A 21879-nucleotide genomic window follows, 5' to 3' on the forward strand; every position below is an offset into this window, starting at 1 on the left:
GTTGTCAATTATTGGCAACAAGGAATGAAAATCCATGCTAGATTATCCTGTCCCTGGCCCAGTGTATTGTGAAGAATACAACATTTTCTATGGAGGAACAAGGATCTATGGTGCTTTTGCACAGATATAACTCAGCCGGCTGAACTTTTTGAGAAGACTTCAATCCTTCAAGGTCTGTAGTAAGATGCTGCAGATGTTCTACCAATCGATGGTAGCTTGTGCCATCTCCTTCTTTGTCGTGTGCTGGGGCAGCAGTGAAGGCCGCCGATGCCAACAGGATTAACAAACTCATCAGGAAGGCAAGCTACGTCCTGGGGGCAGAGTAAGATCTATGGGGGGTGGTCTTGGAGAGGAAACTACAGAGCATCTTGGACAATACAGCCCATCCCTTCCATGACACACTAATCAACCTGAGGAGTACCTTCGGCAACAGACCAAGATGCAGTACAGATACTTCTTCCCTGTGGCTATCAAACTGTACAACTCCTCCCCCTTCTGTCGTGGGGTAGACTGACTCCCCTCCCCAAATCTTTGCACATCCCCAATCCTTTGCACTTTAATTTCATGTTTCATGTATCTTGTGTTTTATGACTGCTGGCAGATCAATTTCCCTCCTGGGATAAATAAAGTTATATCGCATCGTATTGAAATAAGACAACAGGACATTACTGGGGAATTGTTTTGAATACTACATTTATAAATTTACAAATCACTCAATTTATGGTAAAGAGCACTAGTTGGCCCTGTTCTCTTCCAGTTGCCAGTATGCAGGCAAGCAAATTTTCTAGGAGGAATTAAACCATAATCTACAGGCAAGAATTGTCTGTATCTGGTAATCGAATTGTTAAAATACATTCTCATTCAGTAAAACATTGATTAAAAACCAACAGGAAATTAAATTGTCCACTTTTCTAAAAATTATACTGCACTTTACTACATTATCAATGAATTGTTCGGGTATCAAAGCAACCATTTATAATATAGGGTTAACATAAGTAAAAACTTAAATGTTTAGATAAATACTGATTAATCTGAAAGTAAATGGAGCGCCAGGATGGTTCTTTCCATTTTTCTAAAAGCTATATTTCACCTTGCTACATTGTCAATGAATCTGTTTTGATATCAAAGCAAACATTTAAAATCCAGGTGGACAAAAAATGCTGGAGAAACGCAACAGGTGAGGCAGCATCTATAGAGAGAAGGAATTGGCGACATTTCGGGTCGAGACCCTTCTTCAAACTGATGTCGGGGAGGGGGGAAAGGAAGTAGGCGGAGACAGTAGGATTTGTGGGAGAACTGGGAAGACGGAGGGGAAGGAGGGAGAAAGCAAGGGCTATCTAAAATTAGAGAAGTCAATGTTCATGCCGCTGGGGTGTAAACTACCCGAACGATACCCAAGCGAAACCTCATATTTCGCTTGGATAGTTTAAACCCCAGTGGTATGAACATTGACTTCTCTAATATTAGATAGCCCTTGCTTTCTCCCTCCTTCCCTTCCTTTCTAAATTTTAATTTTTTTTAATGTTTGGTTACATTTTGATGAATCTGAAATAAATGGTGTCAAGATAGTTCATTTCGAACCTCCAGATTCCTTGCCCAAATCTCTATGAAGTAAATTTTAAAACATACTTACCGTTATTTTCTCCACAATAGCAATTTTACCTTGGAACTGCTGTCCTTCCCAAGAAAGGCAAGATGTATCAATCTAAAACAAAATCATACTCACAAAAATCAATCAACCTGCCGCATTGTCAGGTCCAAAGAAATTAACAATTGCTCTTTCAAATAAAGGCATATCCAGAGTCTACAAGTATGCAATCAGTGAGCCAGGTCTACTAATATAACATCAGCATTCACTTATGTTTCCCTGCAGAGGTCCCCATTTTCATTATGGTGCCACACAAATGGATCACTCAAGGAATGCAGCGGAACTGTGCAAACATCCAAAATCTTTCCAGCTAGGACACCAGTCTGCTGAGCTTGCACCAAATAAAAACTATCACGATTATTATTGCCCCATTCATTTGAATGGGGGGGGGGACATCACTGTCAGGAGGAGGAAGTTAATTGGAGTGTGTCCATAAATAGTTTCATTGTTACTTGGCTTAACTGTAAGCGTGTGAGGTTTATTTTAAGTCTCGTGTCTTTTATAAAAATGCTTACAAAAAATTTACTCACCACGGTTACTCAAAAGATGGTAGAAAAATGTTTGAATCATGACTAATAAACCAGGAGGCAATCAAAGCTGTTTGAGAAGAAGAGCTATGTGACAATCCCCATGGTGCATCCTGCTGCATTGAAATACTGGATGCCAGTCTTCCGTTGGAGGATCACACCCATTATTACACTACAAAACCACCAAGGTCAGAGATAAACATCCAGGGAAACTTTCCACTTATTTGGTAATCGGGCAGCAATTGTTTGAAGCACATTCAGTAATCAGCAATATAGAGAGCTGGGCTCAGAATCATCAGATGAAAATCACTGGATATGAAAGATCAAAACGTTTCAAACAATGTCACACCGATGCAAATAACAAAGAGTCAAAAGGTTTTAAAACTCTCCAACAACCATTACAACGAACCAATAATCCATTTTGCAAATCAGGTTATTCAAATATGGTTGCATGGTTCAATTGGAATGAAGTAATTCAGCCACATTCCCAATGCAATGAAACCACAACTTTGAATTTTAGTCTTTGATGGCATCATCATCCAAGATATGCATGTTTAACAAACAGATCAACTTTCCATTTTTTGCAAGAACACACTATGCTTCAGATAAATAATACTAGTATTTAGAAAAATAAGTAATATCATTTATTGCAAACAATCAGTTCTGGTGTTCAGTTTTGGTCGCTCTATGATAGGAAGGATGTCATTAAGCTGGAAAGATTGCAGAGATTTACAAGGATGTTGCCAGGACCTGAAGACCTGAGCTATAGCGAAAGGTTAGGCAGGATAGGGATTTATTCTTTGGAACAAAGGAGGCTGACAGTGATGTTTTTGAGTTGTATAAAATTGAGGGGAATAGAATATTTTACACAGAGTTGAGGAATCAATAATCAGAGGGCATAGGTTTAAGGTGAGAGGGGCAAGATTTAATAGGATCCTAAGGAGGGCATCTTTTTCACCAAGGGTGGTGGCTATATGCAACAAGCTGCCTGAGGAGGTAGTAGAGGCAGGCAAATCACAGCATTTAAAAGACACTTGGACAGACAGGAAAGGTTCAGAGGGAAATGGGCCAAGGACAGGCAAATGGGACTAGCTTTTAAGGGGCATCTTAGTTGGCATGCACAAGTTGGCCTGAAGGGCCTGTTTCTTAGAAACATAGAAAATAGGTGGAGGAGTAGGCCATTCGGCCCTTCGAGCCTGCACCGCCATTCAATATGATCATGACTGATCATCCAACTCAGTATCCTGTACCTGCCTTCTCTCCATACCCCCTGATCCCTTTAGCCACAAGGGCCACATCTAACTCCCTCTTAAATATAGCCAATGAACTGGCCTCAACTACCTTCTGTGGCAGAGAATTCCACAGATTCACCACTCTCTGTGTGAAAAATGTTTTTCTCATCTCGGTCCTAAAAGACTGCCCCCTTATCCTTAAACTGTGACCCTTTGTTCTGGACTTCCCCAACATCGGGAACAATCTTCCTGCATCTAGCCTGTCCAACCCCTTAAGAATGTTGAACGTTTCTATAAGATCCCCCCTCAATCTTCTAAATTCTAGCGAGTACAAGCCGAGTCTATCCAGTCTTTCTTCATATGAAAGTCCTGACATCCCAGGAATCAGTTTGGTGGCAAGAATGTCTTTCCTCAGATTAGGAGACCAAAACTGTACGCAATGCTCCAGGTGTGGTCTCACCAAGACCCTGTACAACTGCTAACATACCATTCGCTTTCTTCAATGCCTGCTGCACCTGCATGCCTACTTTCAATGACTGGTGCACCATGACACCCAGGTCTTGTTGCATCTCCCCTTTTCCTAATCGGCCACCATTCAGATACTAGTCTACTTTCCTGTTTTTGCCACCAAAGTGGATAACCTCACATTTATCCACATTATACTTAATCTGCCATGCATTTGCCCACTCACCCAACCTATCCAAGTCACCTTGCAGCCTCCTAGCATCCTCCTCACAGCTAACACTGCCCCCCAGCTTCGTGTCATCCGCAAACTTGGAGATGTTGCATTCAATTCCCTCATCCAAATCATTAATACATATTGTAAATAGCTGGGGTCCCAGCACTGAGCCTTGCGGTACCCCACTAGTCACTGCCTGCCATTCTGAAAAGGACCTGTTTACTCCTACTCTTTGCTTCCTGTCTGCCAGCCAGTTCTCTATCCACATCAATACTGAACCCCCAATACCGTGTGCTTTAAGTTTGCATACTAATCTCTTAGTTCCTTGGTTCCAGAGCCTTTCTAGATTGTCCACTGAGCCGGACTAGGAATCGTCCTAGGCTGCTGGGGGGGGGGCGAGATATCGGCCCGCAAAATCGGCTACGGGAACGGATCTGCTGCCTCCAGTCAGACCAGAGTTCCAGAGGCCTGGCCGCGGGGAGCAAATTCCATCCACTGATTGGCACCCGAAAGTCGGCTATGACATCTAATCTGCCGGCTCCGGCAGGGCCAAAGTTCCAGAGTCCCGGCCACAGGAGGCAAATTCGAACCGCTGAGTGGCCGTGGAAGTACCAATGAGGTCAAGATTAGCTGCTGGCCTAAGCGACACATATTTAAGGGGATCTCCAGGGAGGGTGGAGTGCACTCTCGTAATTTTGCCTGAAATAAAGAAGATGCCAGACAACGAGTTGCCACAAAAATTGGTGGTGGACATGTACAGTAAACCATGAATAGCGAAGAGTCAAAAATGCAGTGAATGCACAACAAAATTTGATTTTAAAAAATATTTTTTTTAAAAATCAGAATACCATGGAATTATTTGAAAATGTGGAGATGTTTATTTTTTCTAATCATACCATGTCTGAGTATTGAGAACCAACTTCATACTTACATATAATGATGCTAGTTCACTCCTGTTTCCATCAAAAATGTTATAGTAATGTTGCACAAAGCCACTTCCAATCTGCTCCCAAATAGGCTTGTCAGCCATTCTGATCAGTTAGCTTCAGGCACTAAAGCAGATCAAAACAAAAATAAAGTAAAAAGTATTTAAAGTTACTCACTTTGTATTGTTTGTTTTAAGGACTTCCGAAACAGCTATTTCCTTGGTCCCATTTTTCTGGAAATCACCTGATGACTTTGACTAGGCGACCAATCCCAACTACTTTTCATCTAAACATACGTAATTGTTACGACCAATGAATAGGGGGGTTGCACACAAGGTCATCGGGCATGACGCACGGAGCAGCTCAATCCATGTGGAGGACATGGCAGCCTACCGCATACATTGTTAATACACAAAACGCATACTTTCTTACCTGTTAAAAAATGCTGAAATTGACAATTTTTGCGCTGTAAATAATTGTGGAAATCGGGGTAACTGTGAGAGACATTTATCCTACTTCAGAATTCCAAAAGTGTGAAGAAATGATGGTAGATAGAAGCGACAGCTGAAGGGACAACAACAGCTAAAGTGGTTGGCGAATATTGGCCGTGCAGATATCAAGATTGAAAATATTGGGAATTATCGCGTTTGCTCACTGCATTTCATCAACAGTAAGGCATTATTTGTGTTTTTTCTTAATTCCTTTGGTATCTAAAAAGTTTCAGAAGTGATAAATCTGGCCGTAAAATTTTTTAATTGCCCATGATACTCAAGTGGGTTTTTACATTTTTATATACCAACGGAAACTGAGCAACTACAAGTTCCAATGCTTGCTTTTATAAAGCACCTTTAACACACTGAAACATAACAAGCACTTTTACAAACACAAATTGTCAAAAGCTATGCAAGAATATCATTGGGGAGATGACCAAATGATTAGCCGCAGAGGAAGATTTTAAAGAACATATTAAACAGAGAGCAATAGAACGAGGTAAAGAAATGCTTAAGCTTGCAGTCTACATAATCAAAAGGTCAAATTGCAAATTGTAGGTCACTGAAATTGTAGACGTGCTAGTTGCCAGAATTGATGTACAGTGATCTCTGAGGATTTCGAGAGGTCACAGATGGGGAAGGGAGTGGTCATTAAGGCATTCGAATACAAGTAAGAATTTTGAACTTGCGGCAGACTCAGAATCCATTTAACTTAGAAGACACAGGAGCATCTGGCAAATCAGACTTTGTACGTTTAAAAGTGGGCAGTAGAATTCTCGATGAGAAAGAAAAAAACTTGCCTTTATAATATGAGGACATCTCAACCACCATGAAGTTAATAAATACTTTCAAAATGTATTTTACTCATTAATCACTGTTGGCATGCACAACGCACGACAACCAATTCATGGACAAGAATCTGACACTGACTAGATGATCTGTTTTAGAGATGCTGAAATGGGTCATCGAAACATAGAGAATAGGTTCAGGAGGAGGCCATTCGGACCGAGCCAGCACCGCCATTCATTGCGATCATGGATGATCATCCCCAGTCAATAACCCGAGCCTGCCTTCTCCCCATATCCCTTGATCCCACTAGCCCCCTAGAGCTCCGTCTAACTATCTCTTAAATCCATCCAGTGATTTGGCCTCCACTGCCCTCTGTGGCAGGGAATTCCACAAATTCACAACTCTCTGGGTGAAAACGTTTTTTCTCACCTCAGTCTTAAATGGCCACCACTTCATTCTAGGACTGTGGCCCCTGGTTCTGGACTCGCCCAACATTGGGGAAAAATTTCCTGCATCTAGCTTGTCCAGTCCTTTTATAATTTTATATGTTTGTCATATACTTCAATGATCTGGATGACGGTGTGTTAAATTGGATTAGTAGGTATGCAGATGATACTAAGATAGGTGGTGTTGTGGATAATGAAGTTGATTTTCAAAGTCTGCAGAGAGATTTAGGCCATTTGGAAGAGTGGGCTGAAAGATGGCAGGTGGAGTTTAATGCTGATAAATGTGAGGTGCTACATCTTGGCAGGACAAATCAAAATAGGACGTACATGGTGATATATAAATGTATATATATATATATATATATATATATATGTGTGTGTGTGTGTGTCTGTGTGTCACCGGTGTTCTTGAAGTTCAACATGGCGGCGGCTGGCGTTATCGCAGCGCAGCCGCGGGGAAGGGCAGTTGTAAGTCGCCGTCGCGTCCATTATATGGGACGACCTCCGCTCCGTCTCCCCTGCCCGATCGTCTGTCACGCTGGGGAGTGTGCTGTCGGCCCTCCGCTGTTTTTCACAGTACTCAGAGCTCTGCGTGCATCGTCCTTGTCAACGCCGACCCTCCCCCCCCCCCACCTCTACCACCCTCTCCCCCCTCCTATTCTCTCCCTTCCTCCTCCCTCCCCCCCCTGCCTTTCCCCCCTCTCCCATCCCCTCCCTCCCCCTCCACTCTCTCCCCTCCCCCCCTAACTCCCCTCTCCACCTTCCTCTCTCTCCCCCTCTTCTCTCTCTCCCCCTCCCTCTCCTCTCCCCCTCCACCCCTGTGCTTCTGGGGTGGTGGTTAGTGTGTGTGTGATGCCACAGGTCCCCTCCACCCCCGCAACCGTGCGTTGAGGGGACGGGACCCAACGCGTCCCCCTTGGCCTAGTATATATATATAGGTCCCAGCACCGAGTTTTGTGGCACCCCGCTAGTCACTGCCTGCCATTCTGAAAAGGACCCGTTAATTCCTACTCTTTGCTTCATGTATGCTAACTAGTTCGCTATCCAGGTCAATACCCTACCCGCAATACCATGTGCTCTAATTTTGCACACTAATTTCTTGTGTGGGAACTTGTCAAAGGCTTGTTGAAAGTCCAGATACACCTCATCCACTGGCTCTCCCTTATCCATTCGACTTGTTACATCCTCAAAAAATTCCAGAAGATTAGTCAAGAATGATTTCCCCATCATAAATCGTTCGGTGGGGTCGCTGCGAGACGGCTGCCTGCCAGCAGCGTGTTAGTCATTTCTACTTTTTTTAATTTTATAGTATGTTTTAGTGTTTCTCGGTGTGTCTTGTGTGGGGGGGGGGACGGGGGACTGCTTTCGGTCGCCACCTCCATGGAGATTTTCCATGTCGCTTCCCTCGCGGCCTAACACCAAGGATTGGTGCGGCTTTTTCCGAAGTCGGGACCGGAGCTTCAGCAGCGGGCGCAGAGTAAACTTTCTTCATTGCGGAGCGGGATGAACCCATGCCGGGGTCGCCAGAAGGTAGTGCTCCCATCGCTGGCCTGCGGAGCTGCTAGCCGAGGGCGCCTGGGATCCCTCGTTGCAGATCCCCGAAGAGCTCCGACCCGCCACCTACATCTTGAAGTAGCGGACTGCAGAGCTTCTAGCCGCGGGTGCTGCGTCCGGAGCCTGGAACCCCTCTTTGGGGATCCCCGGAGGAAAAGACCTCCGACCGCCAGCCCGCGGCCTACAACATCTTGAAGTCGCGGTCTACCGAGCTTCTAGCCGCAGGCGCGGTGGGGACTTACCATCCGGAGCAGGATCCTACGCCGGGGATCTCTGGAGAAGAGCTCTGACTGCCAGCCTGCATCATCTTGAAGCCGCGGTCTCCCGTAGGGAAGCACCATTTCGGGACTTGCCTTCCTGACGAGAGGGCCTGTATATCTGGCCGCCCGCAGCGGTGACTGCGGAGGTTTATGGCCCCGACCACGGGGGAACAATGGAGGACTGGCTATACTTTGTGTCTTCCACCAGAGTGAAGAATGCTGTGGTGGATGTTTGTGTTAAATTTTTATTGTGTATTGTGTGTTTTTTTTTTTATTGTACCGCTGCTGGCAAGTTCATTTAACTGCACTTTATTGTGTATGTGAATAAATCTGATTGATTGATAAATCCATGCTGACTTTGACCGATCCCGTCACTGCTTTCCAAATGCACTGCTATAACATCTTTAACAATCGACAAGCATCTTCCTCACTACCGATTTAAGGCTAACTGGTCTATTATTCCTCATTTTCTCTCTCCCTCCTTTCTTAAAAAGTGGGGTTGCATTGGCCGCCCTCCAGTCCACAGTAACTGATCCAGAGTCGAGAGAACATTGGAAAATGATCACCACTGCAGCCACGATTTTTAGGGCTACCTCCTTGAGCACTAAGGGATGAAGGCCATCAGGCCCTGGGGATTTATCTGCCTGCATTCCCAACAGTTTACCCAGCACCTCCCTCCCACTAGATCCTCAGTCCCCTAGTATTTCTGGGAGATTGTTTGTGTCTTCCATATCCAAAGAAGCTTTTCGAGTAAGTTTTTATATTCCCCACAAGCTTTCTTTCATGCTCCCCCCCCCCCTCTTAATTAACCCCTTTGTCCTCCACTGTTGAGTTCTAAATTTCTCCCAGTCCTCCAGTTTGCTGCTTCCTCTGGCCACTTTATATGCTTTTTCCTTGGATTTAACACTGTCCTTGATTTCCCTCGTTTGGCACATTTGAGCTGCCTTCTCCGTTTTATTTTTTCGCCAGATGGGGATGAACAATTTTTGGAGTTCATCCATGCGGTCTTTAAATCTTTGCCATTGCATCTCCACCGGCAACCCTTTAAGTATAATTTGCCAATCTATCCTAGCCAATTCCTATCTCATACCTTCAAAGTCTCCTTTCTTTAAATTCAGGAGCCTAGTCTCTGAATTAACCGTGTCACTTTCCATCCTAAGGCAGAATTCCACAAAATTATGGTCACTGTTGCCCAAGGGGCTTTGCACAACAAGATCGCTAACTAATCCTTGCTCATTACATAATACTGAGTCTAGGATGGCCTGTCCCATAGTCTACATATTGGTTTAAAAAAACATCCCGTATACATTCCAGAAAATCCTCCTCCGCCCTACTGGCAATTTGGTTGGCCCAATCTATATGTAGATTTGGAGTCTGGAGTATTATGTACAGTTTTAGTCTCCTAATTTGAGGAAGGACATCCTTGTGATTGAGGCAGTGCAGCGTAGCTTCACGAGATTGACCCCAGGGATAGCGGGACTGTCATATGAGGAAAGATTGAAAAGACTAGGCTTGTATTCACTGGAGTTTAGTAGGATGAGGGGGATTTATAGAAACATACAAAATTATAAAAGGACTGGACAAGCTAGATGCAGGAAAAATGTTCCCAAGGTACACAAAAATGCTGGAGAAACTCAGCGGGTGCAGCAGCATCTATAGAGCGAAGGAAATAGGCGACGTTTCGGGCCGAAACCCTTCTTCAGACTCAATTGTTCCCAATGTTGGGCGAGTCCAGAACCAGAGGACAGTCATAGAATAAAGGGGAGGCCATTTAAGACCGAGGTGGAAAAAAAACGTTTTCACCCAGAGAGTTGTGAATTTGTGGAATTCCCTGCCACAGAGGGCTGTGGAGGCCAAATCACTAGATGGAGTTAAGAGAGAGTTAGATAGAGCTCTGGGGAATAGTGGAATCAAAGGATATGGGGATAAGGCAGGCACAGGTTATTGATTTGGACGATCAGTGGCGGCGCTGTTAACAGCTGCGGCTCGCCTGCAGTCCATCTGTCTTTACTTTTTTCTGTTTTTTTTTTGTCTTGTTTTGGTTAAGTTTTAGTTTGTTGGGTTGTGTTAGAGGGGGTGAAACATGTTCTCTGTCTCTTCCTTCGGGGGAATGCGACTTTTTCGTGTCGTATCCCCCTTCTCTGCCTCCGTCTGCGCTGAGGCCTAATGGCGGAGCTGGCGGCCTCCAACCTGCGACCGACCCCGAGGCTCCGGAGGCAGAGCCAGCCAACGAGAGGCTGGCCGTCTTCGGGGCTAAGGCAGCGGTGGCCTGACTTGCTGGTGCGGCTTTCTGGCTTTCGGCGGCAGCCTGGAGCTGATGCAGCGGGGCTCGGAGCTGAGACTGCGGGACCCGGAGCTGGGGCGGCGGCCCGCAGCAGAGGCTGCGGGACCCGGAGCTGGGGCGGTGGCCCGGAGCGGAGACTGCGGGACCCGGAGCTGGGGAGGCGACCCGGAGCGGGGGCGGCGGCCCGGAGCTGATGCTGTGGTGGGCCGTCTCGGAGCGGAGACGGCGTTCAGGCTTTCGGCGGCGGCGACATCACCACGGAGGTCCGCTGGACTGGAGGACGGCATCTTCGGCCTGGATCAATCGCCTCAGCGCAGAGGGAGAACAAGGAGGGAAGAGACGGAGACTATGCCTCCATCACAGTGAGGATGTGCTTGGTGAACTCACTGTGGTGGATGTTTAATTTGTGTTTATTATATGTTTTGTTATTTGATTCTGTGTATGACTGCAGGCAACATAATTTCATTCAGACCGAAAGGTCTGAATGACAATAAAGGAATCTAATCTAATCACAATTGAGGTGGTGCTGGCTCGAGGGGCCGAATGGCCTCCTCTTGCACCTATTTTCTATGTTTCTATGATTAAAGTCACCCATGATAACTGTTGTACCTTTGCTACACACATCCCTAATTTCCTGCTTGATGCTATCCCCAACCTCCCTACTGCTGCTTGGTGGTCTGTACACCAGTCCAATAAGCGTTTTCTACCCTTGGCTATTTCGTAGTTCTACTCATACCGATTCTATAGCATTCAAGCTAATGTCTCTCCTTGCTATTGCATTAATCTCCTTTTTAACCAGCAATGCCACCCCACTCCCTCTTCCTTTCTGTTTATCCTTTCCGGAATAAAGAATACCCTGCATGTTTAGCTCCCTGCCTTGGTCACCCTGGGGCCATGTCAAAAAGTCAAAGTAGCCTTTATTGTCATTCAGACCTTGCGGTCTGAACGAAATTTTGTTGCCTTGCAGTCCTACATATAGTAAAAATGACAAAAACACACAATAAACACAAATTAACATCCACCACAGTGAGTTCACCAGGCACCTCCTCACTGTGATGGAAGGCAAAAGTCTTAAGTCTCTTCCCTCCTTGTTCTCCCTCTGCGCCGAGGCAATCCAGGCTTCAGATGTTGTGATCCCGCCGGGCGATGGTAAGCAATGTCAGTCCTGCGGCTGAATCCGAGCTCCGCGAACAGGCCGGTTCAACTCCGCGGCCTGGGGTGGTCGAAGCTGCGGCCCTCCAGTCCAGCGGACGCAGCTGTTGTTGCGGGTGCTCCGGAGAACAGGTCACCAACCTGTGACCTGCGAGCTCCCGACAATGTCGTCCACTGTAATTCCAGCTATACCACATTCCTTAACTACACATTCAATTCATCCACCGTATTACGAATGCTCTTCGCATTAAGGCACAAAGCTTTCAGGTTTGTTTTTCTTATCTCCCTTCTACCTTTTGCTTCTGTCCTCCTTTTATGTTCCTCTGTTTCCTTGCATTGGTTCCCATCCCCCTGATGATTTGCTTGGATAGCATGCAGACAACATTTTTCCATTGTCTCTAGCTGCACATGACGAAAATAAACCAATAACAATTTCAGAACTTTAAGTAGCATTAAAAAAGGTGCATCATGCAGTTTAATTTGAACAAACTTGGTTGGCCTATTATTTGCCAGCCAGCCACCTACTACCCTCAAGAATCAACCACACAAACCTTCTCAAAGGCTGCACAATGCAAGAAGCAGAATTGTAAGGCAAAAAAGTGGATAAGATATTGCTTGTGGCAGAGCAACAAAGACAAGAGACAATCCTATCTGTGTCAACGGTTACGGGTTTTTCACGTTTATAACACCATAAACACACATTGAAAAGAGCTATAGGGTTTCATTAACAGTCTGTCTACAAATTCAACGTTACTTAAAAATTTCAATATGGAAATCTCAAGAAACAATGCTATTTCGATAACTATATTCAGGAAATTGGATAAGTCCAACCCAAAATACCTCAGATCCTATCAAACCTTTAAAGTCACCAGGAACAAACTGACTAGTACTGACCTGGTTTGACTTTATGTGAAAGGTAAATGAACAGAGCAAGTCACATCACTTCCAACTGCTCATGAAGCTGGAACCAATGGCAAATCTGTACTTTAAGGATTTGCAAGAATTAAAGAGTTTCAAAAAATAGCTCAGGCCACAGGGTGGGGAAGATTATGCATGGCACTGAGGTGGTGAGGATCACCAAAGATGTGAGTAAGCTACCTCAGAACCTTCCGCGACGTTGGAGCTCCCGACTCGGCCTCACCCGAGACTGCGAGCCCTTGATGTTGATTCTGCAGTGGTAGCGTCGTGGGGTTCGCGACAATCCGTGGAGGCTCCCAGCTCCATTGATGGTAGGCCGCAGAGCCCGGAGAATGTGATCCAAAAAATTGATCACATTTCCGTGAAGGTAAGAACCTGAAAAAAAGTTTCCCCCGATCCCCTCCCCCCCAATAAAACAAACCGAAGAATATTAAAACAAAAACTTTTAACAAACTAAAAAATAACAAAAAGAGTGAAAAGACGAACAGACTGCCAGCAGTGAGCCATCGCCCAGCACACCTGGTGGTTTGAGTAAGTGACGTTTTGGGTTGAGGCCCTTCTTCAGACCGATCGGGAGACTCAGCGTAGATGTCCACCTTGGCCTACGGGATCTCCTGATTGTCAAATGTTTTAACTCCCCTTCCCTTACTGACCTTTCTGTCCTGGGCATCCTCCACTGTCAAAGAGTGACGCCACATGCAAATTGGAGGAACAGCACCCCATATTTTGCTTGGGCAACTTACAACCTAGTGGTATGAAGATTGATTTTTCTAAATTCAAGTAACCTTTGCATTCCCTCTCCACCCTTCACCCCCACCATCTTGCTGGTTCCACGATTTGCATCCATATATCCCTTCGTTGCCACCTCTTACACAGCCAACAATGGGCCATGTGTGTACGAAAGAACTGCAGATGCTGATTTAATTCGAAGATAGACACAAAATGCTGGAGTAACTCAGCGGGACAGGCAGCATCATTGTAGAGAAGGAATGGGTGACGTTTCAGGTCGAGAAGGGTCTCAACCCAAAACTTCACCCATTCCTTCTCTCCAGAGATGCTGCCTGCACTGCTGTTACTCCAGCATTTTGTGACCAGCAACAATGGACCATTGTGGGTTCCACCTTTCCTTGGTCATCAGTGCCGGCTCCACATTGTTCTGAACCATTTCATACCTCTAGTTTCCCTCTCCCCGTCTCAGTCTGAAGAAGGGTTTCAACCCGAAACGTCATCTATTCCTTTTCTCCACAGATTCTGCCTAACCGGATGAGTTACTCCAACTTTTTAATTCTATCTTCGGTGTAAACCAGCTTCTGCAGGTCCTTCCCTCACTAATAATTTCTAATTTCATTTCTATCTTGTATCACCACAAACTCTGAGCAATCTAAAACACTGAAAGGTCTTCCCATAAGTCAGGCAAAGTACCAATCTTCCAACTTACCTCATCATGGATATTGGACGTTTTCCGCAGTAAGGATAATGCTATAATGTTTTAACACGATATTCAACACTGGTAGTTTTCTCTTACTATCAACGGTACTATCTGCTGTGTACATTTATGACATGATTATACTCATGTAGCATATAATTTGTGTGAGAGAGAACTGCAGATGCTGGATAAAATCGAAGGTAGACACGAAATGCTGGAGTAACTCACCAGGAGAGAAAGAATGGATGACGTTTCAAGTCTGAAGAAGGGTCTTGACCTGAAACGTCACTCATTCTTTCTCTCCAGAGATACTACCTGTCCCGCTGAGTTACTCCAACATTTTGTGTCTACCTTCAAAATACTTTATTACTCTATAATAAATCGCAATCACAGAAGTAAATTTTCATTCCGAGCACTTACCCAAAGCAACATTTCAATTAGATAATTTCTCATGCCCACCCTTTCTCATGAATAACCATCTAAACACACAGATCAATTTTTGAACAGCTATATTACCTCCAAAGTGTAATCTTCCTTAAATAAGACAAACATTCTATATAGTATTGCAATTGTATTCTAATCTGCAGTATGATAATAACAAGATTTATTTACTCTTGTTCCACCATCGCCCTTGCAACTAAGGACAACCTCACATTTGCTTTAATTATTTGCTAAACTTTGTTATTTATAGAAAATACAGATTTCAACGTCATTCTGCTTGTCCATCCTACCAAAGTATAAATCTCGCATATTCCTCTTGCATCTAAGTATTACACAATTTTAGTATCTACTTGACTAAGTGGACCTGTTGGGTCCCTGTCACACAGGAGGCTAGGTCCCCCAACGCAATATTACACCCAGCTGTACAGGCACACCTCATTTCCCCTCATACCCTCGCACTCCCTCCCCCTCTTCTTCACACTCCCTCTTCTTTCCCCAATCCCTCCCTCACCTCTCCCCTCCCAAACCCACCATCCCCCACTCCTATCCCCCCCACTATCCCTCCTCACCTCCCCCACTGCCCTCGTCTCTCTATTCCACACTCCCTACCTCCCCCCCCAATCCCACCCTCACCTCTTTTCCCCTACCCTCAGCCACTCCCTCCCTCCATAACTCCTCTCCCTTCCCTACTCCACTCCTTTCTATCAACTCTCCCTACCCCGGATCTCAAGGTTGCCGCTCCTCTCCCTTCTTGTGTGCCTCGGAGCCTTCAGAGCCAGGCCTCGGATCGGCCCGGAAGCACCAACAGCTACTGCCGTGCCGGTGTGTGGGGAGAGCTCGGAGAAAAGCCACGGGGAGGGGGGTATCACGGGGGAGGGGGCAGGAGCAATCGAGAGGGACCAGAGGGGAAGGGGCTGGAGCTGTGAGGCGTTGCGATGGTGGTGTGTTGTCTGGGACTCACAGCGGGCGCTGAACGCTTTCCTCCGCCGGGATCAGATTCCCTCTGAAGTTGGAGACCTCCGCTGGCCTCCCTCAGCTCCAGTAAAGACGCGATGGAGCAGGGATGGAGCAGGAAGGGGCGGACCGCCCCGGGGAATGACAGGGAAAGAGACTATTCTGCGCGGCGGTGACAGGCAGGAGGCATCGATCTGCGCACGTGCGGTTTTTATGACTTTTAACCTCGCTAACATTTACATTAGACCATCGATCAGAAAGAAACTTGGTGCACTGGCAGCACAGGAGAACGGAGAGTGAGCTGGCGAAAAACGTAGTGTTATCGCATACCGCTTTTGCGCAAATAGAAAAACTGCGCAAACCGGAAGAGCACAAGATCAGAGCGTTAGATATATATTATGTATAGTTGCTGTGCCTCTTTTACGGCAAGCAGAAGTAAAATTCCTTCATTGATCCACAACACTTGATATTTTTAATTCCCATAGCCATTTCTTAATATAACAGTTTATTCAATCAATGATGTATTGCCATCCCTTTTTCATCACCACCCAGTTTTTCAGAGTACATTTCAATCAACAATACACACCAATTCTTCACCCGAGATGGGTCTCGTGCCTCCAAACTACCAACATGTAGCTTGCCCCATGCTTAGACACAAAATGCTGGACTAACTCAGCGGGTAAGGCAGCATCTCTGGACAGAAGGAATGGGCGACGTTTCGGGTCGAGACCCTTCTTCCTTGCACCATGCTTATCTGCATATAGCTTTTGAACTAATTTTATCCTGCTTCATCTCTGCTTTGTCAGGCAGCTACAGCTTGTTCAGAACGCTGTTGCTAGAGTTCTAACAAAGACCAAAAAATTTGAGCACATTACACCAATTCTTAAATCCTTACATTGGCTCCCTGTATGTCAGAGAATTGATTTTAAAATCCTGCTGCTCACCTATAAATCACTACATGGTTTAGGACCAAAGTATATCACTGACATGCTTCCACTATATAAGCCTTCTAGACCGCTAAGATCTTCTGAAACCAATCTGTTAGTGATTCCCAGAGTAAATACAAACATGGGAAAGCAGGATTTAGTTATTATGCAACAAATAGCTGGAATAAACTTCCTGAAGATTTAAGACGCCTCAACTTTGACCACTTTTAAAACAAGACTGAAAACTTTTATGTTTACTTTAGCTTTCAGCTAAATCTTAACTACATTGCACTTTTAACTTTTTATAATGCATTTTTAATTTTACTTTTCTTTTCGTTCTATTTTATTTCATTTTATTGTATGACATGTTTTTATGTGAAGCACTTGAGTCTGCCTCGTGTATGAAATGTGCTATATAAATAAAGTTGCCTTGCCTTGCCCAATCCATCTCAGTTATTAAATATTTTTGACCTTATAAATCGCTTATTGTTCGCCTCGTCCCAGACTCTATGTGCCTCATTTTTTGAGATACAAACTTGGTCCCAACCAAATACTAGTATAAGGACATGCACAAGATTAAAATTAATGGAAGCTAAATATTCATTTGTTAGAAAAAATACTAGATGCAGCATAATCAACGCTTGCGGCAACCTTTCAGCACAAGCCACAAATCCTTTAGGATATTCAGTTATTTCTACATGTATGAAAAAATCAAGTGGCAATCAAGCCTGTATTAACATTGAATCCCAGAAAATTGCAACAGAACAGGCCTTTTGGCCCATAATGTCTGTGGTGAATAAATCTCCGCTGCCTATCCGTGATTTCTTTCCCTTCATTCCCTGCTCCCTTCATTCTGTGAATCTATCCAAAAATTTCTTGAATGTCACTATCGTATCCACTTCCACCACCAACTTTATTTTTAAACTTTCCCCCCTTTGACTTTAAATTTATGCCATCTGGTCCTTGACATTTCCACCCTGGGAAAAAAGGTTCCATCTACCCCTCTCATAGTTTTATAATTTTCTGTCAGGTCTCCCCTCAACCTCCGACACTCCAGAGAAAACAATCCTAGTTGGTTCAGCCTCTCAACAGCTCTAATCTAGACGACATTCTGGTAAACCTCTTCTACAACTCCCCCAAAGCCTCCATATCCTACCTGTAATGTAATGAACAGAAATGCATACGAAACTCCAAATGCAGCCCAACCAAAGTTTTATAAAGCTGCAACGTGCCTTCCTGAATCTTATACTGAAGACAAGCCTTCTTTATCACTCTATCTACGTGCTGCATTTTCAGGGAACTATGGACTTTTTATTTCAAGATCTCTCTGTACATAAGTGCTATTAAGAGTCTTGACATTAACTTTATGCTTTCCCCTTACATTCAACCTCATAAGATGCAAAACCTCCCACTTGCTCAGGTTAAACTCCATCTGCCATTCCTCCACTCGTATATTTAATCTAAATCCAGCTATATCCTTGACAGTCTTCCTCACTGTACTCAACCACTAATTTTGGTGTTGACTGCAAACATTTAACCAAGCCATCTACACTTATCTCTGAGAAACATTGCTGGTCACAGATGTCCAGCCAGAGAAACTACCACTACCCTCTGTCTTCTGTAGGTAAGCCAGTTCTGAATCCAAACTACCAAGTCACTGTACATCCAATGCATCTTAATCTTCTAGATCAGCACAAGGAGAGGGAATTGTGAAATGCCTTATTAAAATCCACGTAGACAAAATCCACTATCCTACCTTCATATCACCTGCTCAAAAAACTCAATCCAACAGTGGTAGAACTGCTGCCTCACAGCGCCAGATACTCTGGTTCGATCCTGATCTCAGGTACTGCCTGTGTGGAGTTTGCACGTTCCCCTGTGACCATGTGGGTTTCCTCCACATCTTCCGGTTTCCTCGCAAACCCCAAAGATATGTAGGTTTGTTGGTTAATTGGCCTCTGTAAAATTGACCCTAGTATGTTGGGAGTGGATAAGAAAGAACTAGTGTGAATAGGTGATCGTAGGTCAGCATAGATTTGGTGGGCTGAAAGTCCAATTTCCATTCTGTATCGCTAAACCAAACTTAACTCGTAAAACATGACTTACCACAGTCAAAGTATTGCTGACAGTCCTTTCTCATCCCATTCTCTTCCAAATGTAAGTAAATCCTACCTCAAAGAATTCTCTCCGATAGTTTCCCTACCACAGTCCTATAATTTCAGGATTATCTCTACTTCCCTTCCTAAACAAAAGTAAACATTAGCTTCTCTCCAGTCCTCCAGGATCTTACCTGTTACTAGAGAGGATACAAAGATCTTCAGCAAAGGCCTTGTAATCTCCTCTCTCGTATTATTTTTTTTTAATTGCTAAGAACAGGAATATCTTTACATTTTTTAAAAAGCACAATGGCAACGTATCATTTTAGAGGGCAAAATTCAAGTACATTTCAATGGGCTGTGGCAGACAAGGCGAGTGCAGAGGTTGTAAAGGATTAGGTAAAATAGCCATCATATATACATTAACATAATGAAGCCCTTCAGTAAGTTCAGAATCTGCACATTTTGGTAGTGATAAATAAAGCCCTCACTCCAATGAGTTACGTGTCTGAACAAAGTTTTTAATTTTAAAAAGGTCGCTACAGAAACTAATGCAACAATCACCTATCATTGAGCGAGCCTATTGTCGGCTCGGATGGGATGTCCTTATGCACGATGACAGACATTGAAACCAACCTTAAAACTGTAACTCATGTATTTTACATTGAGTGACATAAATCTCCCAAATAAGATCAAGGGGGCGGTACAAATCCAGAAATTCAAAAACACCGTTCAATCCGACCACTACTGGCTGCCTATATGGAGCACAAAAGGAAATATAACCGCCCGTAAAAACGAAAGAAAACAATGACTGCAGTGGCAATGATTGATGATTTAAAAATCATACACTAGATTTGATATATCTTAGGGTTGGTCGTTTGGCGGCTCCCCTAGAATGAGCGAAGCACTTCTGGCTGTTAGGAGTGGCGGCAATAGAGTCACAGACAGAAACACAAAACTTCTGCAAAGCCAGCTGGCCGCAAAGGAGAGGAAGGAGGAAGGAGGGAGGGAAGGAGGGAGGGAGGGAGGGGGGTGCGTGCGTTAAATCAACTCAATGCGTTTGAACGCAGGGGCGCCAATTGCTGATCCGCTCGGTAGTGGACAGGCGGAGCACGGCGGCCCGTGAAAAGCAAAGATCATAGAGTAGGGGAAAAACAGCCTCTTGCACAAACAAGATTTGCAGGTTGTGCATGGAATGGGTGTGGGGAAATTTAAACCAGGGCCTAATGCCCCGGGATTTCTCAGGGCCCAATGCCCCAGATTTTCGGCAGGTGAGCGAATCAGCCGGCGGGATTGGTTCTGCTGATCACTGGTTTATTTTCAAAAGAGTTGGAAGTCACCGTTTAAAAGCGCATCGTCATTCGCGCCAGCAAAGTGACGGCGAGACGACTGCCGGCATGTTGCTGCTGCCGCCGTTTTCTCGGGCGGAGGCCGCCAGCCCTCTTCAATGGGAACCAGAAGCCAGATCAAAGGCAACCCTGCCTGCCCGATTTCTGCAGAGGCCGCCATCGTTCAGCCTAATTATACCCTCCCACCGCCCCTCCACTTGTCCAAAGCAGGCCGGGGCCCCCTCGGCTGAGGGGGCAGGTCGGCCGCCTCATCGCGCTCATCTAGCATCGCCCCCAAAAAGCGGCCGCTCAACTCTCACATGCACCCGGGCGAGTCAAGACCACACACACACTGCCGGCTGGCTAGTTACTGGGAGAAACGCTTACCCAATGCCCCCAACTCGGGTAGATCGCAGTATGGCGACGGTCGGCACCAGGCCCCTCCCAGCCCCTGCGCGGGGGAAAGAGAAGGCTCCCTCACCCTCTCTCGCACGGCGCATGCTCGCGGGGGGGCTGAAGCGCCACGGTGCATCACGGGACTTGTAGTTCCTGCTTAAACCGCAGGTTTAAAGTGGAAGCGATTGGAAACTACACTTCCCGCAATACAAAGGCGCGGCTGTGAGGCCATGAGGTTGGGCTCGGTTGCTGGAAAGTTCCTTCAGATTGGTCCTTGAAAGAGTTGAAGTTTAAAAATATATCATGGTTTTACAGAAGATGCTAGACATTTCCAGTAAAGTACTACTAAACGCTATCAATAGCGTCACCTCTAATCCTTTTAGCCCCTTATTCTGAATTCAGTCTTTAAAATAGGGATAGTGTTTCATATTTATTAGTGATCGGCTTCTATGGTGTTTCATCTGTGCATAAATTCTTGCTGAGTAATTATTGTGCAAATAATATTTTCTTCTTAAACTTGCTGAGTTTTAATTTATAAATGTTCTATTTTGTATCAATCGCTCTGCGTTAAACCACCATCCTCGCGTGAAAATAATGTTTAAAATTGTATTGCAACTTTTGAATTATAAGATACTGATTGTGATATGTGCCTAAATACCTGGACTATTTAAACTGAATGCTCAGCCTTTTATCAAATAAAACTTCCCATCTATACACAAAGGGTGGTGGATATATGGAACAAGCTGCCAGAGGAGGAAGTTGAGGCAGGGACTGACATTTAAGAAACAGTTAGACAGGTCTTCTTCTTGTATATGGCGTGCACAGCCTAAAGTTGTAGTACAACTTGTTCTATTTGATCTTATTTGATTGTGCACGCCGGGTAGATTGCATTCGTTTAAACAGGGCAGACCATGTGAAGGTTGCAATTTTGCTCCCCAGTTAGACAGGTATATGGATAGGACAGGTTTGTAGGGTTACGGACCACCAAATGCTGGCAGATGGGACTAGTTGGGCCGAGCATCGAAAAAGTGTCTAGAATTTATCTTTCATGACCGGAGAGCAGAACCAGCCGCCACGTCAGCACCTTCTGCCGGCCCACCCGCCAGCCAGCCACGGTGTCCTTCGGCACAGGCGCAACCGGTGGAGGTGTTGGTTGGTGGGTCGCTACTGGGCTCAAGGCTGGCTGCTCCATCCTGGGCTCACTCTCACTCTCTCTCTCTCTATAAAGGCAGGGCTTGATTACAGATTGTCAGCATGGTCTTGTGCATGGGGAAACCATGTCCCATGAGTTTGATTGAGTTTTTGAGGAAGTAACCGGGAATGTTGATGAGAGCAGCATTGTAGACACAGTCCATTTAGACATCAGCTAGGCCTTTGATAATGTTTCTCATGGTAAGCTGCTCTGG

The 21879-nt window shown here is 45.0% G+C and overlaps 1 protein-coding gene across 2 annotated transcripts in view; it reads right to left on the reverse strand.

Annotated features, from left to right (window-relative positions):
• nutf2 (nuclear transport factor 2) overlaps positions 1–20609 on the reverse strand; it is a 42443-nt gene extending 21834 nt beyond the window's left edge. The window contains exons 1-3 of one of the 2 annotated variants that reach the window (XM_033036248.1): positions 20465–20609; positions 5018–5138; positions 1634–1705 (exon numbers count right to left, since the gene is read on the reverse strand). In XM_033036248.1, the coding sequence (XP_032892139.1) occupies positions 1634–1705; positions 5018–5116 (171 nt within the window). In that variant the 5' untranslated portion in view covers positions 5117–5138; positions 20465–20609. The remainder of the gene's footprint in view (positions 1–1633; positions 1706–5017; positions 5139–20464) is intronic. The other variant, XM_033036249.1, reaches the window with a different exon arrangement.
• Positions 20610–21879: the final 1270 nt, after the last annotated feature.

Source organism: Amblyraja radiata, chromosome 17 (genome assembly GCF_010909765.2).
Source record: "Amblyraja radiata isolate CabotCenter1 chromosome 17, sAmbRad1.1.pri, whole genome shotgun sequence".
NCBI classification, from domain to species: Eukaryota; Metazoa; Chordata; class Chondrichthyes; order Rajiformes; family Rajidae; genus Amblyraja; species Amblyraja radiata.